A 20,320-nucleotide genomic window follows, 5' to 3' on the forward strand; every position below is an offset into this window, starting at 1 on the left:
TCTTTAAAAAGTCAGCTCTGAAATCAGTCTTGTTTCAGTGATTTGCTACAAAATGAAATAGAGATGATACACAAGCGAACCCGCAAGTTGAGAGGAAATACAAACAGTTGCTTTTTTTTCATTTTTTTGCAAAAGAAACATGGAACAGATATTTATGGACATACAGTAGAAAACTCCAGCAACTGTCTGCACCTCTCTCTCTATATATATATTGCCAACATGTTACCAGCTTGTGTTGCATCTCTGACAAAGACCCATATTCGTCGGCTGTGGGAGAGTTAATAAAAATAAAAAAAAACACTGATGAGAGAGTCGGAGTGGGCGATGAGTTGTTAGTCCGATAGAGTTCACACCGCAGACAGAAGCAACAAACTCATTCCTTCCCATCAGTCCAGCAGGAGACTCATCAAACAACTCTTCAGTCAGTGACAACAGTGATAAACCATGTTGGAGTACCATGAAACCAGCAGTACAAGTCAGTAATAATTAAGATTGACACGTGTGTAGGTTCTGCTCTTTGTATAACTACATCTTTTACACCTCCCTCCACCCAAAGAACAGGGCAGGGACCTGCAGGAGCCTCAAGTTCTTACTTTCCTCTTGCTGAATTTGAACAAAGTGCCCACTGTTTGATAGAGAAAGGCATGGTGGGACAGAGAGACGGGATGGGACCATAAAGCCTGAGGGAGGGAGGGAGGGGGGGTCACATTGAGGATGAGAGTAAGGGAGTCAGGACTTGATACAGTAAAGAAGGAGGAGGAGGAAGGGATGAACTGGGGAGGTGTCTGGTCTGGACCCGGCTGCTCTAATTGGATTTTGAGGGTGCCCTGCTCTTCTTGGGCAAAGAGATTTAGGGGGGGGGGGGGCTGTTCCCTTTCTGGTGGGAGTCTGTGTGTCAGGGGAGCTTAGAGGAAGTTGTGCTTGAGGATAAAAGTTTAGTTTGTTTAGTTTTTCCCCAGCAGAGACCGGAGCGTGATGTTTAGATTTCTGCTTTAAACCCCGCGTGTACCTGACCGCCATGCTCATCAGGGCGCATGTGTGGCGCTCCAAAGGGGCTCCGTGGGAATGTTGAGTTTATAAGTGAGCAAGAAAGAGTGAAAAGAGGCTGTATTAAATGCGGCTATGCATATTCTGATGTGTTTATCAAGTCAAAGCGGTTGTGATTCGGCGACACGCAAACATCCTTTTGTATCTGCGGGGGGGGGGGGGGGGGGGGGGGCTTTGAGGGTGAGAGTGAAGAGTTAAAGTCATCGCAGGTTTAGGAAACTGACCATGTCCAGAGTTTTGCAGGTGCAGTTGCATAATATGTTTTAGGGTTGAGAGATGGTGACCAAACCTTTTGACTTTATTGTCTTTGCTTTGAATCAGTTTGATAGGATTTTTTTTTTTTTTTTTTTGGAGAAGGACCGAGGGCCTCCCTGACCTATACAGCCGACTACCCCAGTGAACTCAGTGTTATAATGGGTAAGAAACTCTTCACTGTTCCAGTACAGACAGCACAATGTTTTGTTTCTCATCTTCTCTCCCTGTGCTTCAGAACAGGTTCGTCTTGATGCCGGGGTTGGGTTTTCTGTGGAAGGAGGACAGGACTCCGGCAAAGGGCCCGGTCATACTGTCCGCCGGCTGCCAGGCCTTCAGAATCTCCTGAGTCTGGGCAGCCGGCTGGGCCACGGCCGGGTTGGACGGCCCCATGCTGGACCAGCTGGGCGGCTTCAGCCCCTGGAGGACCGGGGAGCTGGAGGTGTTGATATAGCCGCTGTTGATGGGAGCCGGGCTGGGACTCAGGCTGGCAGGGCTGCCCAGGTTCCCGTTGCCCGAGCCCGGCAGGGAGGCCGTGCTGTCCGGCGTGGGGCTGCAGGTGGATTCTTTGGACTCGTCGTCGTCAGAGGAAGACCTCAGCTCTCCGCCCTTCTTGCCTCCAGAACTGCTGCCGGAGCTGCTGCCCGTGGTGCCGCCAGAGTTGCTGGCTTTGGCGTTGGCTGCGCGCTCCTGCTTACGAAACTTGGCGCGCCTGTTCTGAAACCACACCTGTTAAACGCAGACAAAGGTAACACAATGTGAGTAAAAGACATGGCGTGGGAGGCATAGATAAGATGTCAGATAACAGCCATAAAGTCAGACAGAAGTAGGCCTATGGGACAAAGTTGTTCTTTTGGTATTAGAAAGCAGCAGTTTAAACGCCTGTTCCTCTCACCTGTACCCGCGCCTCGGTCAGGTCTATCTTCAGCGCCAGCTCCTCGCGGGTGTAGATGTCCGGATAGTGCGTCTCGGCAAACACGCGCTCCAGCTCCTTCAGCTGGGAGCTGGTGAAGGTGGTCCTGATGCGCCGCTGCTTCCGCTTCTCGTTCAGGCCGGAGGGGTCCGAGAAAAACTTGTAAGGGACTGTGAGGGGAAACATTATATATATATATATCTGTTTAGTGGTCGAAAAGCAACAGTTAACATGGTCTGACAGCAGAGGACCCGGATTAACATGATAAGGAGAGGCCCCGCGTAGATGAAGCAGGACCCTTCTTAACTCATCGGGTTTAAAAAAAAGAAAGAAAGGAAAACAACTTTTAAACGACGTCATCAGGAAATCTGTCATAATCAGTTTTTCGTTAATTAACAAACTGTGTTTCTACATATAGGCCTATTTACTGGGTTGTGGAAGACGGATTAATTGATTGATTACAAAAGGATATCAATTTGTTAAATACACAAATCAACATTGTACATTTGTATTTAATTTGGCCTAAAACTTGTTTCTGTGGACTGAGATTTGCGGCTCGTAATAGGCCTTAGAGAGGTTTAAGGCTTAAAACTAATTAGGCTTTATTTATATATGTATTATCATATTATATGTTTATATTATTATTTATTTATGTATCGAATTTATAAAATGTTTTACAAATCCAGCACGTGAACCGTAATCAGTAAAATATATGTGGTCAGTTTGCAATTAAAATATATTGGTTATTTTAGAGTAACGGCTTCTATGTCACACTGGGTTATTTAAGGCTTTGTCAATCCTGTCAAAATGGAAACTCAGTCAGAAAGGAACAGATCTTAACTGCTTTGAGAAAAGAAAAGAACAAGATATTGAGTTTAAAATCGTATTTAAATTTGGACACAATTATCCAGTGGTTGCAAGCAAATGAATAACATGTTTTCTGTTAGGTGGGCCTATTGACAACAGGTGTGTGTGTGTGTGATTTGTCAAGGATGATTTCGTTTTTAAAAATGATGTATTATTATTATTATTCGTATTATTATTATATGAGCCTATAAAAGTATTCTTATTTAGGCTGTTGTAGATTGATGTGTGTCATATGACCTATTGTTTAATTAGCATATAGAAATACAATGTTTTACCTTTAAAAATCTCTTGTCATGAAACATGTAAACACATTACCTGTAAATCATTACATTGATTTAGCATGCATATGTCTTCATTCTGCAGTGATTTCATTCTAAATCAGGAATAAAGTATGTTAAGATAAAATCCATGTAAAACCATTTAGGCCTTAAACTGATGTTCATCAAAAACGAAAAATAGAGTTGATAATTAGACATTTTCCTTTTCCCCTTGTTTTTTGAAATGTCGATAAGCTGTGTGTGTGTGTGTGTGCGTGTGTGTCAAAGCCAGAGAAAATGATGAGTCGACTATATGTTCGCCCATAGCTTCTATAACCTTTAAAACAAACACGAGCCTATAATGAACCACATCTTATCTGTATGTCCCCGCAGAATATAACAGGCTCCATACCTGAGGAGTACGGTGTGGGCTGGTGCTCTCGCAGCGCTCCCAGGGTGCAGCTGGCCGTGCTGAGCGGAGTGCAGCCCGGGTTGGAGAACGGTCCGCTCCGGATCGGGTTGTACTGGAAGGAGCTGGCCTGGCTGCACGAGCTGAAGTCCGCGTAGGCCGACGCTTCCATGGCCGCCATGCAGGAGTCATATGAGTTCAGGTAGGAGTAATCCATTTTATACATGGAGAGTAACCGGTGCAAACACCGGTCTGCAAGCCAAACACAACGAGGTGAACTCTGGTGTGTCTTCAGCCGCCTTTTATTTTAGGAGATATAGACTATTGTTCAAACCGGTCGGAGTTGGTCTGTGTCCCCAGTATCTCCCGGGACTGTTGGTTTCGTCTCTTCAAAACTCCTCTCCAGATTTTAAATCTCACTGTCACGCGGCTGTTTTTCTTGTTTCTTGTAAATAATCCAGATGTTTTCCCTTTTGTTCTCTCTACTTCGCTGTCCTCCTTCACTTTCTCCTGCTCCTGGTTTTTTTCTCCCCTCGGTGCTTCTTTCCCCTGGACTGCAGCTCGCTCTCTGCTCTCGCGCTCCGTTTTGACAGTGCGCTGCGGCTCGCGCGGTGTTTATAATAAACTTGGCAGAGCGCGAGACAATAGCGAGGCGGTGGTCTAGTTTCCATGACAATGCCACCAGTGAGTGAGCGTGGACACGGACAGCCCCCCCCCCTCCCTCCCTCCCCCCCTATTCCCCCTCCCACCGCTCACTGCACCGCCCACGCGCTCCAGAACATCGCGAGCTCGCAGGTGTCAGCAGAGTTAAATCATCTAAAAAAAAACAACGGCTTCTTCATTAAAATTGCTGAAATGTTGGTGCTTCCTTTATCGGACGCTTCTAATGCCGGTGAGTCAAGTTTTCTCAGCGCACATATAACCAAAACCAGGCGTCAGTTTCTTCCAATTTCCTTTAAATAAAGCTTTATAGGCCTACTCCGTTTTTATGAGTTAAGTCTCCAGGAAGAAATGAAAGCCAAGACAGGCACTTCTACTTGTTCTCTTAGCCTAAGATAGGTGTACACGTTCCCCTATTTTCCCACTACATTGAAGGAACGCTCGAGCTATAATTCAGCCTGCAAAGCAGCACAGCACAGCACAGCCTCTAAAAGTGAATCATAAATCGGTTGTATAAAATATTTCCTTTTGCATTCGGGAAGAAGACTGGCTGATTGGGACATTTGGGGATGGAACACCAGAATATGAATGTAGTACTTGGTAAAATATCACAAGATAGGCCTAAAAACTGAATATAAAGGAGCAATATTCGCTTGGATTAGGGACTGCATTTTGTCCGATATTGAACGCATCTACAAGAAAAACTTACACTCAGGAAAGACATAATTTCACTGGTCTTGGAGAGTCTGATATTTGAATATTTTTGCGATAGGGCTATACGATTTATTCCGAAACTATATAATTAAAAGCTTATTTGCAAGTGACTAAAATGCATCTCAATGAGCAGGTGCAGCTTGAGCCCCAAATAGCGCTCCGTATAGCCGGTCAATGTAGTTTCACTGACCCACACACGGCACAACGAAACAACTGCAGCTCAGCCACAAGTCTTTACGTGGTGGAAAACGTCCAGATGTGACGGTGATTGGTGAGATTAAAAGCTTTGATTTGATTCCGATCACTTTTTACGGAGATGTCACCAGAGTGAGCGTCACTTTGATGTATAGGACGAGAGAGGGAATTGGCTGCGGAGACAAGTGAGCAACCGCGACAGGCTAACCATAAACGCATTGACGCTTCATAAATTGGTTTAAGTTTATTGTTCGGTGTCATACAATGTGATAAGTCATATCCCACACGGCCCCCATCACACACACGCGCGCGCGCAAACACACAGAAAGGACTTGAAACCGGAATACTGGCAGTTCAGGCGCGCGCTCCATGCAGTCTTAAAACCCGCACGGCTGCATTTCAGGCTGTGTTCATTAAATTAACAGGCGTTTTATTAGTGGATACATTTCACCAAATAACACAACCCACAAACCAAAAATTACGTTTAACGTGCATGCGAGGAAATAATTAAGTTTGGCTTGTGTGTGCGCGCTTGTATCTCTGCTTGACCAGAGGCTGTACGCAATGCTCCTTGATGTCATTAACCCAGAAAACACACACGCGCGCGCGCATGCGTGTTTTCGCCGCGCTGTACTCGCTTAAACTACAAATAAGTATAAATAATACGATTTGTTAAAAGCGTTTGTTGTGTGGTCGGTGAGGAGCTGGTGGAGGTTTGGGGCGGGGCGGCACGCGGGGCTCCTGTTGATACAGTTGCAGATTGAACGTCACTCATCAAGGCCACGAGAGCTCACACTGGGACACATCTCCCAGTCTTCTGGTCCACTCTGCATGTTCTTCATGCTCTCATTATATGATTCCAGTTTGTAATCTGAGTTACACTCCTCTTGATTTAGTTGTTCGCAGACTTCATATTTTGTCTTATTCTTGTTGTATATAAACGTCTGATTCGGGTCGAATGTATAGTCACAGTGTTCCAAGTAATATCTAATTATGTATGCAAAAATATCAACCCAAATGTTTTGCTGAAGATTTTCAGATGTTGTGCACTATGCCTTGCAGAGATAACGACAATAGGCCTCGAAGCTTGCTATGCCAAAATGCTACATGGCATAGTTTCCCTATGACCTCAGATAAGATGCTGCAACACCGATTTCGGTGCGATCCCTGTGAAGCAACTTAAATAAATACGTTTCATCAGCCTCGTGATTTAACCAATCAGCTCCCATGTCTGGTGGGTTCAGAGGTGAGTTTACCGAGAAACTTAAACAGTTTCAAAGTTAAACTCTCCAGGCCGTTTCTGCCTCCCCCCAAAAAAAGAGCAGCCAGCGACCCTAGTTCTCCTGCATTTAGGCATTTCAACTTTAATCCCTTCAAAGACGGGACCGGTCTCTTCCAGGCCACTAATCCGCCCTATAGTGCTCCAGCTCAGGGGGAGACTTCTCCTCTGGGGAGGCTTTAACTTTGGACTTTTACATTCATGGGGGCGATTTGACGGAAACAGTTGCGGGGATCTTTGGCATTCATGACGTCTGAGTCAACACAGGGGGACACAATGGTCCCCTAGAGGCTCCTGAGGGCCCCTGAGAGAGGAACCCCGACTATAGGGATTATGGGCCCCATTGGAGGACTGGGTTATTAGGGGGGAAATGGACGCACTTAACATATAGGCTGTCCGTTTCTAATCAAAGATATGATTGAGTTAACATTAAAGGATCAGTTCACTTTTACAGTGATCAGTTTGTCCTTGATTTAAAAAAACGTGATCCAATATTAAAATAGTATAGGTTGTAATAGCAGGAGCGATTAAGGCCGTTAAGCAATTAACCAAGTTCAGGTATAACGAAGGAAAACATATAGTTAAGAATATATTATTTAAATAAAACTCATGGTATTTCTCTGTGATTTGTCGTTATGTTTCCCTTGATTACTCTCTGTTTCACGACCCTGATGCATCATAAATAACTATAGGGTGGAAAGTCTGACCCAAACATTTTTTGCTGAGAGACACTCTTTTCTGCGCTGTGGTTGCAAAATGTATTATTAAAAAAAAAAAGCACCAGGCCGTATATTCACACCCCGTAATTGTCCTGTCCGTCCTCGTTTATTTCAAGCACGAAAGGGTTCACGATCTGTAGAAAAATCCTAATTAAATTCCCAACATTTGTTCCCTCTCTGCTCCCGTCTGTCCTGCACCCTGTAATTGTTTGTGATGGTCTTCCACCCCTCAGACGCCGACTGGAGATCTGCGGGGCTGCATGCAGATTGGCTCTATCGACGCCAGCATGTATAGGGCAACTTGTGTGTGTGTGGGGGTGTGCGTCAGGGGTGGTGTGGGGTTGGAGAGACTGGTCTCTGTGATGGATGGTCTTGATGGAGAGATGGAGAGGTGTATGGATGGAGACATGATGGGGATAAGGGATGAGTGAAAGATGGGACAGCGGCGACACTGGTGTGAAGAAAAGCCACGCGGGAGGCCGCAGCCCGGTATCTGTCCCGTGACACGCGGTGGTGGTCTGAAAAACAAGTGAAGCTGTCAGTCAGAGAGCGAGAGAGAGAGACTGCCAGATCCATCCATCATGGAAGCTCAAAGAACAACATGAGTCGAAAGCCGTTTTCCTGCTTCTGTAAAAACTGAGGCAGCTATTGATCCTCGGGTCTGGATAGAAACCCTCCTCTTTGTCGAGATGCGCAAATTAATAATGACTTTATTATATTTATATTTTATGTAGTTGATTGAAGTCGGTGCCACTGGTCCGATCATGAACACATAGAGTCAAACTGAGTTTACATTCCATAATAATCAGCACACATGTGATGGTTGCTGCTGCAATAAAATGCAACCAGGGGGACAAAAAAAGAGGAAAGACATAAAGGTACATTGACCTAGTGTGTAAGGCTGTAGTGCACACCCTCTGTACAGAATTAACCCTCCACAGTGTCTTGATTCCTTCTGAGATTACATTTAATTAATGTGATAAAGCTTTATTATAAAAAAACAGCTGCAATTATTTGAACAAATAACCACATTTCTGTGTCTTAAAATCACGTTAAAAGTCGTTGTAATCAGTTGTATTGTGAGCTTGTTATCAATAAATTAAAATCAAATTGTAATGTAGGTTATGTTGTCAGTTGTTTTTTTTTTATTATATGACCTTCATGTATAGTAATCCATAAATGAAATTGACCATTAACATTATTTGTAACCTATTTGCCCTATCTTCTCCTTCTTGGATTTTGTTGGTGTGCCTATTGAATTATTAAACATAACCAATCACGATGTGGACAGCATGAATAGAATATGGAGTCTGTTTTCGTCACACTGCATCAAATGAGTCCCCTAATGATCATTTCATTGCCACCTGTATCTATTTTGCTTGTGTGCAAAATACGCAAAGATAAATAACTGACTGAATTCTCTCCCTTTACAACGTTTTTGGATCTTAGCACGTGTCGATAATATACCTTAGATTAATTCATTTGTAACCTCCTGTTAAAAGTGTAGCATATTAAGGCATCTTAGATATTTGCAAATAATTCTACAATTTAATTATTATAGGACCATATACTTCTTATTTTATTTGCTGCAACTTCCTCCTTCACTGTGCTGACTAAATCCATCAGGCCCGCGTGCACAGCCGAGCAGCTGGCTCTCCACCTGCAGTGTCACTAAAATGTGTCGTGTCATCGCCCCTCTTAAGACCCTCTCCTCTCGTAGGTGAATTTGATTGCGCATAAAATAACATCAAAAAATCCCAGAGCCATGCCGTTAACATCGGCCATGCGCCTTTCCAGCAGCAGAGGCTGGCGGTGCATTTGATTTGCCCGGTGATGGATGAGAGACGGTGCAGGAGAGAGGGAGGGGGGGGGGGAGGTGGTGGGCTCAGCGGCCGGGGGGTCCCGTCGGTGTGCCTGTCCCCGCATTTCAATCCCCAATTACCGGAATGTACCGTGACGCTCCGGCTCGAGACGACGGCGCGCATCTAACCGGGTTAGAGACGGGAGCGACAGCATCCAGTGTAAGAGTTACATTCAACTCTTCACTCAGGTACAGTGTTGATGCACATAATCAAAACCAGCGTGGGCCCGTAAAGCCTTCTCTACTGGAGGAAAATCAAATAAATAACACTGGTACAAATATTGGTGAGAGCCAGGAAATATTTTCTTACCTCAATCAAATGATCTTCAGTCTATGGGCCACAATGTGCCCTTTATGTCGGTCATATTGTAATCTGGCACACAGGAAGAGAAGTTGTTACAAGCGTTGTAATGCATAATCGAAACAGCGTGAGATGGCACAGAGGCATCCCCAAAACCACCAGAACATTTGGATGAAAGGCCTGGAGTGAAATCGTTTTTTTTTTTCTGGATGTAAAATCTCATCATATTGCACCAATTTTTCATGTTCAAAATATCATCACTGGGACCAATAAAAGCGCCCGTAGATAAACCACTGTGGCGCAGAGGAGCATCATATCAGCCCGAATACTCAAATGAGTTTAGTTCAAGTCAACATGAGCCAAAATTCAGTCAAAGAGCCAAAGTTATTATCAGATTGCATCAAAAACGTGAAGTGCAACACAGTCTAATGAGGCAAAATAAATGTCCAGCACAAAGGCTCATCAGGCTGATGTTTTTGTCAGTTGCTACAAAATGTGGCCATTAATTTTACCCTCTCAAATTACACTCACACTAATTTAAGTCCACTCTAACATCAATTCAACATGCACTCGTCAGCCGGAATATGACGCAGGGCAGCTGCGGTTATTCACATGCTGCGTACATCTCTCCACTGCGGCACCAGACCTGTATTATCCTAATGGATAACGGCATGTTACTTAAAAAAGAAGCTTTTTAGGATAAAAAAAAAAAAACACGTCCCGGGAGACCACGGTACACACACACACGCACACACCACAGCTGGAGCGGGCGAGGGATGGCCGCGCGCAGGAGAGCTTCTCCAAACACGCTAATTAGATCTCGAGCTCTGGCCCCGCGCTCTGAAAGCAGCCCAGCGGCGGGGCGCGCGGAGCTGTGGAAAGTTAATTGAATTAAATTCCCTCTAAACTAATTAGGCTGCAATCTGCCACGCGAGCTGTCCCTGAGCAAGGTTCGAATTAGGCGGAATGGATTCTTTCCTTTTCTTTAAAAGAAAGGATGGCAGACTGGTGTGTTTTTTGGTGGGGTCCTTTATTTGTCTTTTATGCTAATTCTCCCAGGGGACTGTCACGTGATTGCCTTGCGGTAACCGGACGGCATCCGGTGTGTGCAAACCCCTGTCCGTCGGTCCGTCCCCGAACCACAACAAAGCCACCATAAGATACCCATACCGTTAACACCGAGAGCATCAAAGTCTCATTTGAGCAACTTATGTAAAAACCCAACATAAAAGCCTCGTGCAGGCTGTGATAACTGTGCTGCTCCACAGCTGCACGAGTGAGGAGCATCTTTAAGGCTGAGAGGATGGAGGTAATGGAGGTGAAATCGATCGCTTTCCTGAGGGAGCACAATGAGAAGGAGAGGGAGAGATGAGAGGAGTGCGCAGGGACACGGATGAAAATCCCCCGTTAAGAGCGGGGACAGATATGATAATGGGAGAGCCTCTAGTAGTCGTTCATCATTCACCACCTCCACCTGGCTGCATGCTGCACCTCTCCGAGCTGCTGCTGCTGCTACACAGCAAGTAAAATACAAACACACCCAAACTTCTTTATCTTTTTTATGAACAGAACATATAATAGTATTCAGAAGAAGAGCACATGGGCCAGATCTCACTCATAAAGCAGCATGTGACACATTCAAACACACTTCTGGAAACCCTATCGCATCAAAATAAATGCCACCGTCTCACATCTGGGCGGATGTAAATAGAGCGGTTTGACTCCGAAAAGAAACTCTCGTGCTCTCTACTGCTATTTGTATTACTCTTTGTTTGCATAGATACAGTTGACAGTACAGAGATGAGAGGAAATAAGAGGAGAAAGAGATGAGGAAGGAGGTCCCAGTCTGGACAAAAGACTGGAGACGTCGCGGTTCAGGGTCAGCACCTTGAACCCAGAGGCCACCAGGGCGCCCCAAATGTTTTTTAATAATTTGGTTGATTCCAGTTTGCTTATAGAATTTGTGCCACTAACATGCAATATCAATGAAGGCCTTAATCTGTGGTCATGTGCTGCTGATGCTGCTGCTTGGGCCCTGGTCTTTGACCAAGAAAAGACATTCACAGTAAAGCAACAAAGAATACTGAGAAATACAGATGTTTTTGTATGATTATAAAATGCTTTCCCATCTTTCCTCCGCCCATGTTTGACCTTTACCATCTCGCTCACTTCTCTGTTTTGCTTCTCTCTTGCACCTTGAACTCGCCTCCATTTTGCATCAGCAGCAGAAGGTGGAGGAGACACACCGGGACAGAGAGGGACGGACGGATGGACAACAGAGGAAGAAGAGGGAAGGACTGAGAGGAAAAGGTGGAGGAGAGAGAGAGAGAGAAGCTGAGGATGGGGGGAGGGTTGAGCAAAATGTAGCGAGATAGAGCGAGAGGGAGGTTAGGACGATGGAGGGCCAGGTTTCTGTTTCTCCATAATCTAATCAGAGAAATGGCAGCAGTCAGAAATAGCCTGACGGACAGACTAAGAGCCTCTTCTCTCTCCCCCCCTCCTCCTCTTATTCTTGTCTTCCTCCTCGGGGAGGGTAAATGGATACACACACACACACACACACACGCCAGCTTGACTTCCTAAAACCATAAAGTGCAGATGTGTTTGAGGGTATAAGAGATGGGGGGAAAGAAAGTATTGCGGTATCAAAGACAAACCTGATCTACTGTCCAGATGCAGCCACTTCAAGAGTCCCACTTTTGCTGTGTTGCTCCTTTGATCAGCTTCTCAAGATGCAGATAACATTTTAATAGTATTTGACAATTTGTTTACAGTACAATTTACAGTTAATACAACCACAAAGTAAGCTCAGATTCCGAGTGGTTGGCAGACAGATATAGAAAATACTTTGCCCTCTTCTCAGTTTCCCGGAAGTACAACAAATGATCAGACATTTTGAGGACCGAGCCTGAAAATGTAATGCACTGCACTGCTGAGGTGCACTGGGTCTATAATAGCCAACATCCGTTATTGATTTCCATAATTAAAACTATACTAATAGAGGAGAATTAATGAAGCAGAATTTCTAAAAAGTTTTATTGGAAGAAAACCGGGGTTACACGATTATTTTCATTATTGATTCAACGATTATCTTTCCAATTAATCATTTAGATACTGAAATATCAGAAAATATTGCAAATATCGCAAGTTGCCCAAAACGACATCTTCAAATTGCATTTGAAGAACAGCAAACAGTTGAAAACAGAAAGATGTTTAATTTACAATAATAGAAAAACAAGAGTTAATAAGATGGAAACTATATAAATATTTGGCAATTTTTGCTTAAAAATGAAGGATTAATTGATCATCAAAATTGTTGGCTGTTCATTTTGTGCTGACTAGTTGGCCGACCGATATTTCAAACCCACAGAAGATGATCCCGGTGTTAATACTGCAAATCAACAGGGAATGACAGCCGTGACTCTGCAGATGTGTGTAAAACCGGCTAAACGTGTGAGTGTTGTTGGGGGGTCCAGGAGGAGCACAGTAAGAGTCAATGTGTCTTTTTCCTGAATGCTAATTCCTCCCTATGGGGAAGACATTCCTGGTGTGTGTGTGTGAGAGAGATGTGTTCTACATTTCTGTAGCATTTAGCGCGGCGCATTCCCTCCCAGCGTCCGACACAGACCCCCACACAGAGCAGAATTCCAAGGAAATTCCCCTGTCATGTTGTTTCACAAGGTGGACAAGCGTTATTGTTGCAGAATTCCCACCCAGGCACTACTCTCTCTCTCACACACACACACACACACACACACACACACACACACACACACACACACACACACACACACACACACACACACACACACACACACACACACACACACACACACACACACACACACACACACACACACACAAACAAATCCATCAGGAGTGTCAGGGCGACACAAACAGAACAAAAAACAGAGGAATTCCCTTTTTGTTGTGATGACTTTATTTACACGGTGGAGGTTGGGATACAATAATTAAAAATGTAGCTCGATTACATTTGGCGCCTCGTCAACATGCTGTTTAAACATTTATGAAACAACACTTTGAGAGTTATTCCTCTATGACTCTTAATTTCTAGACTTTGCTGTGCAGACACGCACTGTGCAGCACCAGAGAACACAGTCGTGACAGACGAGACTTTTATTTTTTTACATCAACATGCATCAACAGAGACAATTCACAAGGCAGTTTTATTACCCATCATTCAAATGGGCTGCGATACATTTGTTATTTCTCCACTTACACATTCTTTACTGAAATGAGATGAATAAGCAGTTTGTGTTGACTAACGTGTATCAGTGAAGCTCTGCTGGTGAGTGAAATGTGCATTAAAGTGAACACAGGCAACGTCAAACTATCTTTGGTTATTTGTCCAATTTTGGCAAAACATCGTAGTTCTTAAACCAAATAACTTTTCAAGTATTTAAGAAGTTTAAGTTTAGCTACTCATTAACATTCTCCTATCAATATCCATTAAATGATTTCCCCATTTCCCCAAAACACTTCCCCAAAACTTCATCCTCTCACTGTCAGATATACCACTGTTCATTGAACTTAACTAATATATATATATATCTTTAATAAATATTAAATAATTTCTCTGTTGTCAGTGTTCGACACTATAAAGTTCTACACTATAAAGTTAACTTAACTAAATTAACTTCACCACTACGTCACAGCTAAGTTGACCGACAGTAGGCGACTACAAACTTAATGATGAACGCTCCGCCGACGATGAGATGTTTGTTCGTGAAGCTGCACGGCGCTAATCAACATGCAACACATTTACCTACCCTACACTCATGATATCAGTCCCAGCTGATATGAAAGTCTGTCGTAACTTTAACGGTCAAGCTGACTTGATATACTGTTTACAGCACACACTGTTGGCAGATACTGTACTGCATATTGCGGAAAAGTTGGCATTTAATTACTGCACGTGTGTACTGAAACAGAGAGGCAGTGATGTGTTTCATCAGAGGTACTTTTATTGGTCATCAAGAACCACCCTTCCTCCTGACACTAAGATGATGATGGTGATGATATCGTGTGTGTGTGTGTGTGTGATGAGAGTGTACATGTGTGCATACGCATCTATCTTGTGTTTCTGTGTCGTGTTAGTGTTCAGGGCTGAGCGGTGGACGGATGTCCAGCGTTCTTGATGAGCTGTCCTCTCCCACCACCTCGAGGCGCAGACTGGGCGCGCTCCGCTCCTCCTGGTCGTCTGATTGGACGGACAGACGCAGGGTGCAGCCTTTGGGCAGCAGCTCCTGCTCGTACGCCGCCGCTAACTGGTTGACGACGCGCCGCTCAACCTGAGGGATCGGTGACGAGGTCAGTGGTGAGGATTCAAACCAGTGTACTGACAGGTTTGCCTACTACGAAGTCTGACATTATTTCCCTTTCTTTTCCTATATTGCATTTGTAATAATGTGTTACTTTATTCATATTACAGTCCTGGATGAATGGTCTATTATTGCTGTTCTTGAGCTTTGCTGCGTAAACACATTTGACTGAAAACTAGTCTTCACCCCTCGCTCGCTCTACTGATCTGCTGCAAAGCTCGTCAAGCAGAGTCGAAGTTTCCAGATCTATATACGATAACTTCAAGTCCTTTAAAACGTTGCAGTCAAGCGTGTGTTACTGCACCTGCATACCTCATGTTTGATGGAGCGTGCTCCGTAGTGCATGTTATACCCGCCCGCCAACAGGTCCAGAACCGGGCACTCCCACTGAAGATTTATGCCATGGCGCTGCTTGGCCTAATGACAGGGAAGAGAAGAGGTTAAGTGTGTGTGTGTGTGCTGATGTTGGCCTTCAGTAGATAAGAGTATCATAAACAGTCAAATCAGGAAGAGTGGATGCCGGAGAAAGAAATCAGAGGCAGAGAGGAGATACTGTCAAGCAGCATGTCTGCCAGCGCTAATCAACAAGCCCTTAATGCGTTTTAATCAAACACCAGTCGATAGTAGCGATCAGAGCGGCTCATTTAGCTACTGATGTTAACACTCCATTCAATAAATAAGGTGCCGTGTTTTACCCCAGAGATATAACCACTAATAATGCAACATTACAAATATTAAAGGCACTAAACATTTCATTTATTTAATATAAGTGAGTGACAAACAAATGGCTCATGAGGATTCTGTAATAATGAGATTCCTGCTGTGAGCTCCGCTGCCACATTCAGAGCGAGGCCAGTTATTATGAGACATGAACACTTAAAAAATTAAAGATAACAGAAACAAAAGCAAATAGATGCACAAGAACACACACACACACACACACACACACACACACACACACACACACACACACACACACACACACACACACACACACACACACACACACACACACACACACACACACACACACACACACACACACACACACACACACACACACGAGTCAGGTCCCTATGAGCTGCCTGCAGGGTCCATGCTGGCTGTCAGGACACCAGATGTAATATCAATAATTAAATATTGATGAAGGCTCCACATGTTAAATACTGTAATCACATTATAGTGAGTAGTAGCGGCACATGATATCGATCTGCGTGTGTTCCTGCACAGCTCAGAGGCTGCGGGATGAAGTGGGTGGGGCCTCCGGCCTCACTGGAGGACGCCCGTGATATAAATGAAGTAGGCTTGGGCGATAGGACGAGATTATCGGTCAACACGATACTGTGTGTCCACGATAACGGACTGATTTTCAATTAAGCGACGCCTATTATGAATTTTATACGATATACAGTCTTTCTCTTTTGTTTCTTGCTGTCTCTATGCTTCACCGCATTGTTGTATCAAAAGAATATGCGTAAGCAGTCTCTCTCTCTTCAGCTTGTTTTTGGGCAATCATTTTGTATCTCGTTGTTTTTCTTAAAGCAATATCGTCAGAAGTGAAGACGGTGCTGTGCAGACCTCTCTGCGCGTTGCTACGTACCTTCTTGGCCCAGAAGTTGAGCTCTTTGCTGACCAGCTGTAGGAGCTCTGAGTGACAGAACGGCAGGAAGTACACAATCTCATTGATCCGACCCAGAAACTCGTCCCTCCGATAATGAGCCTGGAGAGGAACCACAGAATCAACAATGACAACCGAAGCCTCCCCGGGCCAATTACAGTACACTGCTGTCGAGGAACAAATAGTTCAACTGCACCATATCTCTCACAAATCACAGCAAAAACAAGTTTTTGTATCCGAGTTACCTTCAGGATCGGTCGAATCACAGAGTCTTTAAACTGTCGTGAGATTTTGACGTCATCACCTTTCTGCACTTCCTCTGGAGAAAAGCACAACGTCAACATTCATTTCAGTGTTGACTTAAGTCACCTGATGGCTCTATATGTCTTTACGGTGTCGCACCAAATCACTACAGTTTGTGTGAACATGTTTGCTAAGTTGTTGATCCAAATAGTCCCGACTTTAAGTTTAAATTATCTGACAAACTAAATTATTTGACCGTACGTCATCATCATCATGTCATCGCGCTGATTTTAAACTACAGCAACTGATAAAAAATGGACGACAATGACAGTGTCAGAATGGGTTTTATCGGGTTCCTAACGTGGGAACTCATAAAATCGTGATGTAGCGTATGATGTACGTACAAATGCAAGTCAGTGTGAAGGCTGCAGTGCATCATGGGAGTTTGAGATTGCTTTTTTTTAAGTGCGTGTGCGTTAGTGTGCTTCTCTCACCGAGGTTGTCGGCCAGCTTTCGGCGGCTGACCACCTCAGCTTCCTCGCGAAGCTGCAGTGCGTGCTGGGCGATTTCGTCACTTGCAATGTTGGACGTCATGATGAAGATGGCGTCTTTGCATTCGATGGTCTTCCCCTTACCGTCTGTGAGGCGACCCTGAGGAGGAACGATAGATATCCGTTCATTAATGTTACATTTGCAAATGTCTCGTCTGTGTCTGTGTTTGTCTACACACCTCGTCAAAGAGCTGCAGCATGATAGTGAGAACATCAGGGTGGGCTTTGTCCACTTCGTCAAACAGGACAACGGCATTGGGACACGCCTTCAACAGCTTGGTCAGCTGACCGCCTTCTTCATGTCCCACGTAGCCCGGTGGGGAGCCAATGAACTTCGCCACCTGAGAGATGAGGGAGAGACGGTGCCCAAAGTAAGTTTAACAGTGAAACAAAAAGAGTATTTAGCCAGGACCACACTTAACCTAAAAGGCTGAAATCCTTTAAAAAGTAACCACTGGATGAACATACCGAGGTGAAATGTTCACGAGCATCGTAACATGAATCTGAGTCACTGATTAAATGTATTCATCACCAAAGCGTCACATAATAGGGCAAAAAAACGGCATTAATTTGGGTTTATGTGTCCGTGGTGAGTACATAAACAGAATGAATCCAATGTATCAGTTCCATTCATCTGCAGCAGAGTGATGCGACTGTAACACTCTCCTTCGAAATGAATGAACCTCTCTTAGGGCAACACATTCCACACAGTATGTGTGAGTCAGTCATTAGAAGCGATCAAACACTTTAACTACCTCCTGACTTCACGCTCATGAAATTTCGGAGCAGGTGAAACGTGTCTCACCTCGTGTTTTTCCTGGAACTCGGACATGTCCATACGGATGAAACCCTGCAATCACACGATGGGTTAAAGACAACACGCTGCCGTATCAAGTGTGTATCTCCGCCTCATTTCTTCAAGGCGGGAAGAAGCGCAATATTAAAGACCTTTTGACACTGGTGTGTGTGTGTGTGTGTGTGTGTGTGTGTGTGTGTGTGTGTGTGTGTGTGTCTGACGCTTCATAACATACCTTCTTCATGTCCTTGTGCATGTAGCGAGCCACCTGTTTGGCTAATTCTGTCTTTCCTGTGTCAACCAGAACAGAGACATGGTTTAGTTATTAGCCATTTACATATATATATTGAAATATATATATATATACAGTATATGTATATGTATAAACAACAGTCACTGCTTTTTTTGGAATGCAGAGATTTTAGTGAAAACAAGCTTCTTCATTTCAGACAGGAAGACGATCTCTCTCCTTCTCTTAGTGCTGGCCTAAATCCCAGCGTCTCCGCCTGCAGAGCTTTCAATCATCTCCTGCTCTCCAGAAGCACACATTACGTTTGCCGCTAAAATATTCTGCATATAAATGCTCATATAGGATATTGATGTCTTGTGTTTGGTATGCGTATGGATATGATGATCGTGTGTGTGTGTGTGTGTGTGTGTGTGTGTGTGTGTCTTGTTGCTGTGTTTAATATTGATGTCTCATGGCCACTGTTTGTCGCTGAAGGCAGCAGAGAATATGAACACCGTCTCTCCTTCATCCATCTCTCTGGCCTGTCATCTCACCATCTCCCTCTTTTTTATCCATCTATCTGGCCCTTAATATCCCTCCTTCCTTCCCCAACACACACTCACACTTCTTCGTCTTGCAGCTGTTTGAGAACATCTTTTCTTACACAATGCACACTCCTTCAAACGACGAGAAACAATTCACTGTTTTTGAGACGGAGGAGTGTCGGTGTGGATCTGTTGCAGCAGAAAAGGTCCAGACAGGATTTGGACAGTCTCAATTCATCCCCGGCGTCCCCAGTGTGCATCTTTAATTGAAACCGCCGTAGTGTTGGTCTGAGATTTGTTCGCTCTCGACGCCGTGCGCCAGCAAAAGGTTTCCTCCGGTGTTTTAAAGTGCAATGAGCCGTTTTTTGACAGCTGGTGCACCCAGAGCTCTATGAGCTGCAATAAACTACGGATTAGAAATAGATGTCGCTTTATAAAGCCAATACTGATCAATTAAAACAATTATTGGTTTGAATTTGATTGGTCCTGAGTCACACACACACACACACACACACACACACACACACACACACACACACACACACACACACACACACACACCTTAGTTCTAAACTTCTACGCGTAACAATCTGCTTTCATAAATGTGTATCCTCTTAACCGGACTTGACGTGCCGTACACAGACTGTTTGTCTCTGAACATCTTTATAGATGTTGTGTGTCGTGTATTACTGTGTATTCACTTACACACTACTGCTTACTAAACACCAGATACCAGCCGGGTTCATGACCTCACAATTGCCGCCCACATCACAAATTTTGTCAGTGATTTCAGATGATCGACTGTAGTTTCCCTGGTTGGAGACTGATGGAGGATTATCTTTATGATCCCCTTAAGGGAAATTGATTGAGAAACAAGCGAGCCAATCAGAGCCTCTGTGGGCGGGACTAAGTCTGGTGACACTGCCAAGCTGTTCCAGAGTCAGACAGGTTGCGACATCTAAGATGTTTGCAGAAGCTGCTGTTTAATAACCGCTCATAGAAACGGCATGTAACCACAGATCCGTAATAAAATTAATCATCTCATTCTTTTCCAATCCAAACTATTTTTACCCACAAAATTGCCTGTTCACTGTAACAGCATTGGTCATTTGCAGATCTACTACTAATGATACAAAGCTGGTTGGAATCGGTGACTGAGGTTGTTTAGCGAACTAAACCAGCTAACTTGCAAACATTAACGTTAGCCTGCCAGCCTCTGACTGTGCTAGCTGTGGGAATAATACACAAGCTCGATCAAGTAAAACTAAAACCATATTCTCTCAGATTTCTGTCTTTATTTACTCAAATACAGCCCGTCTTTTTAAGTTTGAATTAAAATCTTTATAAAATCAAAATACTTGCGATTAATAAAGTCAATAGGTAGATGTGCGAAACAGTCAAAATGCTGGTTTAAAGTCTTCTTTTACTGCACACGGTAAATAACGTCAATCTCCTTCACTGACTACTTACAGTAGTTTCTCCAGTTTGTGTTGACGTTTTACAGTGTGACACAAGCTGTTGT

General features: G+C 44.1%; 2 protein-coding genes across 3 annotated transcripts in view; both read right to left on the minus strand.

The window, feature by feature from the left end:
* Nucleotides 1-1,533: 1,533 nt before the first annotated feature.
* phox2a (paired like homeobox 2A) lies at nt 1,534-3,971 on the minus strand (the record flags this gene model as incomplete). The annotated part of the gene is made up of 3 exons (XM_079166813.1): nt 1,534-2,028; nt 2,195-2,382; nt 3,749-3,971. 3 exons carry the CDS (start codon nt 3,969-3,971, stop codon nt 1,534-1,536), a joined length of 906 nt encoding a protein of 301 aa, XP_079022939.1.
* Nucleotides 3,972-13,410: 9,439 nt separating this feature from the next.
* Nucleotides 13,411-20,320, minus strand: part of clpb (ClpB family mitochondrial disaggregase) — a 28,992-nt gene continuing 22,082 nt past the window's right edge. For both annotated transcript variants that reach the window (XM_079165923.1, XM_079165922.1), the window contains 8 exons: nt 18,260-18,315; nt 18,034-18,078; nt 17,408-17,569; nt 17,172-17,328; nt 16,680-16,753; nt 16,417-16,536; nt 15,129-15,233; nt 13,411-14,786 (listed from right to left, as the gene is read on the minus strand). In XM_079165923.1, the coding sequence (XP_079022049.1) occupies nt 14,589-14,786; nt 15,129-15,233; nt 16,417-16,536; nt 16,680-16,753; nt 17,172-17,328; nt 17,408-17,569; nt 18,034-18,078; nt 18,260-18,315 (917 nt within the window). In that variant the 3' untranslated portion in view covers nt 13,411-14,588. The remainder of the gene's footprint in view (nt 14,787-15,128; nt 15,234-16,416; nt 16,537-16,679; nt 16,754-17,171; nt 17,329-17,407; nt 17,570-18,033; nt 18,079-18,259; nt 18,316-20,320) is intronic.

Source organism: Pholis gunnellus (genome assembly GCF_910591455.1).
Source record: "Pholis gunnellus genome assembly, chromosome: 9".
Classification (NCBI taxonomy): Eukaryota; Metazoa; Chordata; class Actinopteri; order Perciformes; family Pholidae; genus Pholis; species Pholis gunnellus.